At 48.1% G+C, this 9,805-nt stretch overlaps 1 protein-coding gene and 1 non-coding gene across 2 annotated transcripts; both read left to right on the top strand.

The window, feature by feature from the left end:
- Window positions 1–3,381: 3,381 nt before the first annotated feature.
- On the top strand, window positions 3,382–7,162 carry RPL39 (ribosomal protein L39). The gene is made up of 3 exons (XM_027054276.2): window positions 3,382–3,505; window positions 5,459–5,562; window positions 6,931–7,162. Exons 1-3 carry the CDS (start codon window positions 3,503–3,505, stop codon window positions 6,977–6,979), a joined length of 156 nt encoding a protein of 51 aa, XP_026910077.1. The 5' UTR covers window positions 3,382–3,502; the 3' UTR covers window positions 6,980–7,162.
- LOC113597673 (small nucleolar RNA SNORA69) lies at window positions 6,400–6,531 on the top strand. Its single transcript, XR_003418464.1, has one exon. It is a non-coding gene; the product is annotated as a small nucleolar RNA SNORA69 (small nucleolar RNA).
- Window positions 7,163–9,805: the final 2,643 nt, after the last annotated feature.

The raw sequence follows: 9,805 nt of genomic DNA, 5'->3' as shown, positions 1-9,805 counted from the left end.
TATCCTTCTCTCTGCCCCTCCCCTCCTCTCATGTGTGTGTGTGTGTGTGTGTGTGTGTGTGTGCACTCTCTCAAAATAAAATGTTTATTTATTTTGAGAGAGACAGAACATGAACGGGAGAGGGGCAGAGAGAGAGAGAGAGAGAGAGAGAGAGAGAGAATATGAAGCAGGCTCCAGGCTCCGAGCTGCCAGCACAGAGCCTGATGCAGGACTTGAACCCACAGACCTCAAGATCATGACCTAAGCTGAAATCGGTCGCCCAACCAACTGAGCCACCCAGGTGCCCCAAAATAAATAAACATTTTAAAAAATGGTTATTAAATTTGGCTCAAACTTCCTATTGTTTGTGTATTTCCTCTCTAGACCTAAGCCACCAGCATCCAGTTGCTCAAGACAGAAACCTGCACCAAGTCCTGTTAATGTCACAATCATCTCTTGATTTTATTTCTTCTTATTCAACATCCCCGGGGACTACTTTACTTTGGGCCATTTCTTTTTTTAAGATTTCATTTTTAAGTAATCTCTACACCCAATGTTGGGGCTCGAACTCACAGCCCCAATATCAAGAGTCACATGCTCTACGGACTGAGCCAGCCAGGCCCCCCCGGGCCAGTTTCTTGCCCAGACTATTTCCAAATTCTCTCCCACCTAGTTTGTTCTACCATCTGTCACTGTATTCCAATATAGGGATTCCTAACTATTTCTGTGCTGTGGAGCCCTTTGGCAGTCAGATGAAGTTTATTTTCAGAATGTTTTTAAATGCATAAGACAGAGTACATAGGATTACAAAGAAAAGCAACTACACTGTAATAGTTATCAAAATATTTTCTAAAAGGAATGTGTGCTGTAATAACATATGAGCTTCTTTTTAATTGTTTGTTTGTTTGTTTGTTTATTTATTTATTTATTTATTGAGAGAGAGAGAGAGAGAGAGAGAGAGAGAGAGAGAGAGAACCATCGGCGTAAGGGCAGAGAGAGAGTGAGGGAATCCCAAGCAGGCTCCCCATTGTCTGCACAGAGCCCGACTCGGGACTAGATCCCACGAACCCCGAGATCATGACCTGAGCCAAAATCAAGAGTTGGATGCTTAAGTGACTTGAGTCACCTAGGCTCCCCATTTTTTAACAATTTTATTAAAATTTTTTTTAATGTTTATTTTTGAGAGAGAGCGTGCGCATGCACACACACACACACACACACACACGCATGCGCGTGCGGTGGGGAGGGGCAGAGAGAGAGAGGGAGACACAGAACTCAAAGCGAGATCCAGGCTCTATGCTGTCAGCCCTTAGCCCGACACAGGGCTTGAACTCATAAACTGTGAGATCATGACCTGAGCTGAAGTTGGATGCTTAACCAACTGGGCTACCCAGGTGCCCCTAAAGTTTATCTATTTATTTTGAAAGAAGGAGAGAGAGAGAGAATGAGCAGGGAGCAGGGAAGGGGAAGAAAGAGAGAGAGAGAGAGAGAGAGAGAGAGAGAGAAAATCCCAGGCAGGCTCCACAATGTCAGTGCAGAGCCTGATGCGGGGCTCAATCCCACCCTGAGCCAAGGTCAAGAGTCAGTGCTTAACCGGCTGAGCCACCCAAGTGCCCCGGACATATAGGCTTCTTAACACAGTTCTACTTAAGGGCCTAATAACTATAGTTTACCCTTGAACAACGCAGGAGTTAGGGGTGCTGACCGTATGCAGTGTAAAATCTACATGTAACTTTTGACTCCCCAAAAACTTAATAGCCTACTGCTGACCAGAAGCCTTACTGATAACACAAACTGTTGATTTACACATATTCCATATGTTATATGTATTATATACTGTATCCTTATGATAAAGTATGCTAGAGAAAAGTTTATTAAGAAAATCACCAAAGAAAATATTTATAAAAAAAATCCACATATAAGTGGACCCAGGCAGTTCAAGTCCACGTTGTTGAAGGGCCAACTGTACTATAATTCCAAACAAGTGATGAATGAATGTGTAAATGGTATTTCAAGACATCTGCATCAAATGCAATGTGATATGAAACCATCTTTGATTTCTACTGGTGACAAAGTCATAGGTACTGTTGACGCGACTATAGTATGTTGCCTACCTTTGTAAAGAAAGTGCTAAATTTCAGACAGTTTGATAAAAACAAGTTGTGGTTTTTTTTCCCATCCAAGTTCATGTATACTGTGAACTCTATAAATGGACCATTTGTGGACCCCAGGTTAAAAACCCTTACCTTAATCTACTGGTGCAAAATGGCCTGAAGTGACTGCAAAGATACACAGAGGATTTTGTTTTTATTTTATTTCATTTTAGAGAGACACAGAGAGCGCACAAGCAGCGGGGAGGGGGCAGAGGGAATCTTAAGCAGGTTCCATGCTCAGCGCACAGCCCAAGTGGGGCTCAATCCCACGACCTCGGGATCAGGACCTGAGGCTAAATTAAGAGTGTGACAGTCATCCGACTGAGCCACTCAGGCGTCCCAAAAGTTTGTTTTTATTTTTTTTAATGTTTTTTTTTAAATTTATTTTTGAGACAGAGAGACACAGAGCGTGAGCAGGGGAGGGGCAGAGAGAGAGGGAGACACAGAATCCGAAGCAGGCTCCAGGCTCTGAGCTGTCAGCACGGAGCCTGACGCGGGGCTCGAACTCACGGACTGTGAGATCATGACCTGAGCTGAAGTCGGACGCTCAACCAACCGACTGAGCCACCCAGGCGCCCCCAAAAGTTTCTGTTTTTAAATGTGGGGAAGAAAAACATGGAATCGGGGATCATCAACATCCAAAACGCATGTCATTAATTCCTATGCATTTTGCAAAGCGGGCTAAAAGTCCGTCTGGGATTCCTAGTAGCCAAGGAAAAGGTTATCTCGAAATTTCTCAACTTAGACCTTGATTAGCAGCAACCCCTTGCCTAGACCTCCCGGACCCACCCAGTGCAGCCCTCGCCACCCTCCCTTGCTTTCTCCAACACCACCATCCCTTCCCGTCCAGCACGGCCCAGCCAGCTCGAAACCATGCTAGAGGTCGAGATAAGACCGAGATGCGCACCGCCAGGCCACCCCGGCGGAGGTTAACCCTCGGTGCTCTGCTTCCTAAACCCAGGACCGAAGTCCCTTGCACTCGGACGTGACGTATCCCCCACCGCCCTTGGAGTTAGCCCCGCCCACTCTGCTCTCTCTGCCCTCGGAAGGGTTACCACTTCGGCTTTTACCGCGGCCTGTGCGCCTCACCCACGAAGCAGGGTGCCCTGCTCCCGAGGGCCCCACTTACGGAAGTGGCGTAAAACGAATCCCATTTCGCACGGACAAGCGCGATTTGCCGAGTTCCCACGAGAGCGCGCACGCGCACGCGTGCGGGGCTGAGGCAGAAAGGACGGCCAGAGACGGCCATCGGCCAATGGCAGCAGCTCCCAAGCTCCGCCTCCGGCATCGTCTTCTAAATACGTCCTTCCGCCCGCTTCCTTCTTTTCCTTCTTCGCCATCCTTGTGTGCGCCGCTGGTCGTTTCTCGCCATGGTAAGTTTATCCGTAACCATCGGCCCTGGGGTGCTTTCGCGAGACTTGAGGCTTCCGCGATTTCGCAGGCACCGCACGCTGTATCGAGGTGCTGGGGCCTTTTAAAGGCTTTTTCTAGAGAAGGCCGAGTTTGGCCACGGCTCCAGCTACAGGCCTGGCGGGAAACTAGCAAGTGATGGAGAACCTAAGGGGGGGTGGGAGGGGTGGCGCTTTGTGCTCCAGGCCGCTGCCCCGGCTAGCAGGGGTTCCCCCTGCCCTTCGCCCTTCTGGAGCGAACTGTGATTCTGGGACAGGGAGGATCCACTCCAGAAACCGTGGCCCGACCTTGGGGCACGTGGGACGTGCCAGGCATCGAGAAGGGAATGTGGTCAGCTGGCTTACGGAAACTTTTTAAGTTGGCTGCCGGCTGCATAGCAAACTAGGCGCTTACAGGACTTTTAATTCTTTGTTCGAGGATTTAAGTATCTCCCCCGTGGAAGCACCTGGAAGAAGGGGTGCTCTAGTGTGGATTTATATGCCATTAGGGCGTTCAACCTAAAATGCCAACTGAGGACAATTATGGTCGTGGATTTTAACCTGTGATAGGTTTCTTAGAACATAAAATTGCCTTCTGCTTCTAGGTGTGGAGAGAGAGGATCGGTAACTGGTTGTTTTAGTTGACAGAAAATTTACAACTGCTACCGTGAGCTGGGAGAGAGGAGTGTAGTCCTTGCCTTCTTTGTAATGGCCCCTGTTATTATGCAAGGTTGTGTTGGACCACGTTGGCCAGACTCGAGACTACCACTCCTGCCATTTCCAGATTGTTCTGCATTCTGAGGGCGGGGGGGGGGGGGTGGTTGGGGTTGGACTTCGATGACCCAAGTACTTAAAGCCAAAAACGCAATGAGAAATTGGGAAAGCCATCCTTGAAAATTATGTGTTAAGTACAGTTAGAATTAATACCAAAATGGTCAGTGGGTTAGAATAGATTTATTGACGGTCAAGGATTTTGTGTATATCTTAATTACTCTTGGGATGACCCTTGAAATTAGGTACCTGTTGTACATAGTGCACTGAGACTAGTTGGCTTGCAAGTGACAGATTGTTCTGGGTGACCAAAAGCTTGTGTCCTTGGGGCCCCTGGATAACTCAGTGGGTTGGGCGGCCAGCTACAGCTCAGGTCATGATCTCGCGGTCTGTGAGTTCGAGCCCCATGTCGTGCTGAGAGCTGGGAGCCTGGAGCCTGCTTCCGATTCTGTGTCTCCCTCTCTCTCTGCCCCTTCCCTGCTTGTTCTCTGTCTCTCTCTCAAAAATAATAATAAACAATTAAAAAAATTTTTTAAAAAGCTTGTGTTCTTTTGTGAAAACCAAGTTCCTCAGCTATCCCCAGTGGTCCTCTGGGTCCTGGGTAACAGCAGGGAAGAGTGGAAGGCACCCTAGCCTTGGAGCATAGATGACCTGAGCTTGAATCCCAGCTCTGCACATTAATACTCTGATTTGGGGTAGGTTACTTACTTTTCTGACTCTTGGTGATTTTTATTTGAACAGTGGAAATTACATATCTGCCTCTAGAAATTGTAAGAAGCAGCACAAAGGGCGTGATGGATGGGTTTAGCATTGGGAAGGTTGTTTTTGGTATAGATAAAGCATTCAAATGTTTGTGGATTGAAGGAGTTCCTGACTTTGAATCTTTTGAGCAAGCTCTGGTGTTGCTGTCTAAATTGATAACCTTTTTGGGGCGCCTGGGTGGTTCAGTCGGTTAAGTGTCTGACTTGACTTTGGCTCAGGTCACGATCTCGCCGTTCACATGAGTTTGAGCCCCGCATCAGGCTCTGTGCTGACAGCTCGGAACCTGGAGCCTGCTTCAGATTCTGTCTCTCTTTCTCTCTCCCCCTGCCATGCTCATGCTCTGCCTCTCTCAAAAATAAATAAAATATTTTGAAAAAATTTTAATTGGTTACCTTTTCTTCCCAGTCTTCTCACAAGACTTTCAGGATCAAGCGATTCCTGGCCAAGAAACAAAAGCAGAATCGTCCCATTCCCCAGTGGATTCGGATGAAAACTGGTAATAAAATCAGGTAAGGACCCCCCCCCCCCACACCCCGCCCTGTAATCACCTGCGCCTTTTGTGGGGTTGTTGTTTTGTTTTAATGTGCTTCCTCTGTGTTTCTGGACAGAAACCCAGCCCACCTCTGGGACTAAGGGCAGACACTCCAATATTCGTTAATTTCCTGTTGTCTTTAGTCTGAGCCAGAACGTAAAGTGGAAGGCTGTCTTATTGCTCGCCTAGTCCATCTTGGAGGTGTTTATCTTTTCTAAAAGATTGGAAGATTGCCCTCTACTGCAGAAGTAGTTGAATTGATGGTTTTGGAAAAAAGATGGAATTGCTAGAATTGCGACAGAAGGCCTCTGGGGTCATCTAAGCTAACAGGCAAAGCAGGCTCCATGCCCTCAGTGCAGAGAGAGAGGGAGAGAGGGAATCCCAAGCAGGTTCGACACTGTCCGTGTGGAGCCCGATGCGGGGCTTGAACTCAGGAACCCGGAGATCATGACCTGAGCCAAAATCAAGAGTCACTTAACCAACTGAGCCACCCAGGCTCTGCCCTCGTACAACACTGAGAAAAGAGCATTGAGCCTCTTGGCGAAGTGGTTACTTGGGCAGGTCAGCCCTTCTACAAGCTTGCTGCAGTTCCGTTGAGAACACTGGACATCCATAGTAAAGCCCCTTTTTAATGGATTGACATGAACATCGGTTTCTCTGTCCTATCCCCACCTGGTGGTGGGGCCTGCTGTTACGGGTTATTGTGAGGAGTGAAAGAAATGTATATTTCAGAGTATACACTTGGCCCAGAGAACTGGCACAATTGAAGGATTTTTCTCGTCCCTCAGCTGCCTTGCAACTTTTATAGTGTGTTAAAGCAGGTTGCAATTACAGTGCTTCGTTTTGTGGAAGTACTGACATTATCCTGCTGAAAGAAAAACAGTGTTGATCATTTTTGATTTTGCCTCTCTGAGGGTAAAATCAGGACAGATTGACATGGACAATTCTGAGGAGCTTTCACTCTGCAAGTCACTTGCTTTGATACTGAAATGATTGGGGGTGTTAACCTATTGGAAAGATTCTGCAGATGCTGTTTTGATGTTTTGAAAGACGGGAGGTTCGAAAATAAAGATGTCTGGGTCTCCCCGGGGAGGTTGAATCACAAGTAGGTGTGCGTACTCTTGGGAGGGGAAAGAACTTCCCCACTAGTCCAGTCTCAAGAACCAGTGTGTTTTCTTGGCCTGGAATCCTTTGGAGAGGCAAAAATTTGATGTGACTAGTTCTTAAACACATCTAGCAAGTCACTTTTTACTCTCCAAAGAGCTCCAAACGTGTTACGGGAAGGAAAACTGGGAGCCTGTTGAAGTCAGACTGCCTTTGTAACCCGCAGTTTCCTTCTGTGCAGATACAACTCCAAGAGGCGGCATTGGAGAAGAACGAAGCTGGGTCTGTAAGGGATCGAACATGAGATGGCACACGTTTATGCCGCCTGAAAGTCATACGTTTCTATTCCATCACCTCCCCGCTGCCTGACCAGTAGATGTGTTTTATCAGGAAATTGACTTTTCTCTGTTATGATGCTTCTTCTGCTCCTGTAGGTTGGTTCAGTAATAAACCTGTGAGACCTTTTGGTTGAACTGCTGTTGTGTTCTGATTTGTGAAGGACTGACTTCCTCCTCCTGTCAGATCTCCCATAGCGCTGTCCGGTAGAACTTTCTGTAGTGCTAGAAATGTCCTTTGACTACTGAGTATTGGAAGACGTGTGGCTAGTTTGAGCGAAGAGCTGATTTTTTTTTCAATGTGTAAATTATTTTTGAGAGGGGGAGGGTGACACGGGATGTGAAGCAGGCTCCAGGCTCCGAGCTGTCAGCACAGAGCCCGATGCGGGGCTCGAACCCACAGATTGCAAGACGGTGACCCGGGCTGAAGTCAGACGCTTCACCAACTGAGCTACCCAGGCGCCCCAGGAACTGGTTTTTAAATTTTTATTTAATTGTAATTAAAAAACTCCATGTGGCTAATGGCTCTTAACGCCTTATGGGAAGTGAATATTTGAGGTAGCACATTGTTTTTTTTAAGTAGGTTTCATGCCTGGCGTGGAGCCCAACACAGGGCCCAAACTCGGGACTCTGAGATCAAGAATGGAACTTAAACTGACTGAGCCACTCAGGTGCCCAAGCACATTCTTAAATAGCATCTTTATATACTCTAATGCTAGTCTTCAATACAAGTAGGAATCATCTGAACCAGGGGTTATCAGACTGGTCTGCCTGGTTTTGTTTGGCCTGTGAACTAAATTTCTGTATTTTTAAATTGTTGAACGAAATCAAAAGACTGTTTTGACACACTGAAATTCAGATTTACTGGGCCTTTATGTGCCAGGCACTGTTTTTTTAATGTTTTATTTATTTTTGAGACAGAGACAGTGAATGAACGAGGGAGGGCAGAGAGAGAAGGAGACAGAATCTGAAGCAGGCTCCGGGCTCTGAGCTGTCGGCACAGAGCTCGACGCGGGGCTCGAACTCGGACCACGAGATCATGACCTGAGCCGAAGTCGGACGCCCAACCAACTGAGCCACCCAGGCGCCCCTGCCAGGCACTGTTCTAGGTACTTGGGGTCAGTTGATAGACAGGTGTGGGTGTAGGTTAGGCTAGTAATGGGCCAATATGGAAGCCAGAGCAAATGTCTGGAAAACGTGGGAAGGAACAAAGGGTCCCTAATTACCTGTGGGATGTAGGTGAAACTACAGCGAGGGAAAGGGGGGTCAAGTTTGGTGGTGACCCCATATGGAGTTTGTAGGGACCCTGTGCTGGATGTAGCAGAGAGCAAGTGGCAGGGATGGCCTGGCACAGGGGTCCCTAACCCAGAACCACACTAAGAGGTTCAGATGGTCATAATCCTGAAGGACCACCGTTTATTGGAAATCAGAAGAGTGGGCTACAGAATACCAATTAACCAACCTAGGAACCTGGGAGCTGCTGCTGTGGGGACCACAGGGGGTTTGTTTTGTTTTTAAATTTATTTTGAGAGAGCGTGTGAGCAGGAGAGGGGCAGGAAGAGAGAGCGGGAGACAATCCAAAGCAGGCCCTGCAAGGCACCGCGTGCACAGCCCGATGCAGGGCTCGAACCCAGGAAACCACGAGATCGTGACCTGAGCCAAAATCGAGAATCAGACACTTAACGAAATGAGCCACCCAGGCACCCTGGTAGCAGTGGTAACCTAAAAAATGTTACATGGATCCAAAGCAGTGGGGCTCGATATAATTGGCAGTCCTGTGCCGTGAATTTTCAACTTGGGAGTATTAAAAACACCTCAGCCTCGGGCTGGCCGGGTGGCTCCGTCTATTAAGTGTCCGACTCTGGATGGAGCCCTTTGTTGGGCTCCATGCCGACAGCGCAGAGCCTGCTTGGGATTCTCTCTCCCTCTCTGTTCCTCCCCTGCTCACATACACACTCGAATATTTAAAAAAAAAAAAAACCTCAGCCTCACTGTTCAGAGTAGGTTGGGACACCGCTAAGGTGCCACTAATGGACCTTAAACAGGTGTCAGAAATGAAAGGTAGAATGACATGGGCACCAGGGTTGATTGGTTGTACATAAGGGGTTAACTTTTTTCTTTCCCTAAGGAGTTACTTTTGAGCCTGGGAGTTGGGCACAGGTCCTGGTTCCATTGGCCCCTCACTAGCTCTAGCTCGTTCGGTTGCCAGTATTTGTTTGCCCATCTGTGAAGGACTAGATCAGTGCTTCCTGAAGGGGGAATTATGGGAGCTCTGAGACCTTCAAGATCTACATTTACAAACTACCAGAAGTGTGGCATTAGAGGTCAGCTGTTGAAAGACATGGGGTCAACCCTGCGCTGACACTGCCCACCCCTTGACGTCCTGCTGAGAGGCAGGCACTGGGGGGCGGGGGGGTCTGCTGAGTTGGGATTCAAATCCCGCTCTTCGTTTGCCAGCTGTAAGCCTCCGTGTCTTCATCTGTGAAGTGGGGCCAGTGGGAGCTCCCTCAGGGCTGTGAGGATCATGTACCTACAGAACTTGGTGCCCGACCAGGAAAACAAGGAATGGGGAGTGAACGGGAGTCAAGGGGTGTGGATCCCTCCCCAGCAGACCTGAGTATGTGCTGGATAAAGCTAAAGACAGATAGTGGGGAGGGACAGGTCGTCCAGGGAGAGGTCAGGCACAGCTGTCAATGTTCGCGCTCAGTGTCAGCCTCTAGACAGATGTTGGTTCCCTTCCAATCCCGGGATTCTAATTGCGAGTGCCTTAACCACCTCGAG

The sequence above is a fragment of the Acinonyx jubatus genome, chromosome X (genome assembly GCF_027475565.1).
Source record: "Acinonyx jubatus isolate Ajub_Pintada_27869175 chromosome X, VMU_Ajub_asm_v1.0, whole genome shotgun sequence".
NCBI lineage: Eukaryota > Metazoa > Chordata > Mammalia > Carnivora > Felidae > Acinonyx > Acinonyx jubatus.
This window is presented reverse-complemented; position numbering and strand designations above follow the sequence as displayed.

Coding starts and splice junctions, on each gene's coding strand:
- RPL39 (XM_027054276.2), top strand. Junction 5,563..6,930: donor AAAACTGGTAATAAAATCAG/GTAAGGACCCCC, acceptor CCTTCTGTGCAG/ATACAACTCCAAGAGGCGGC.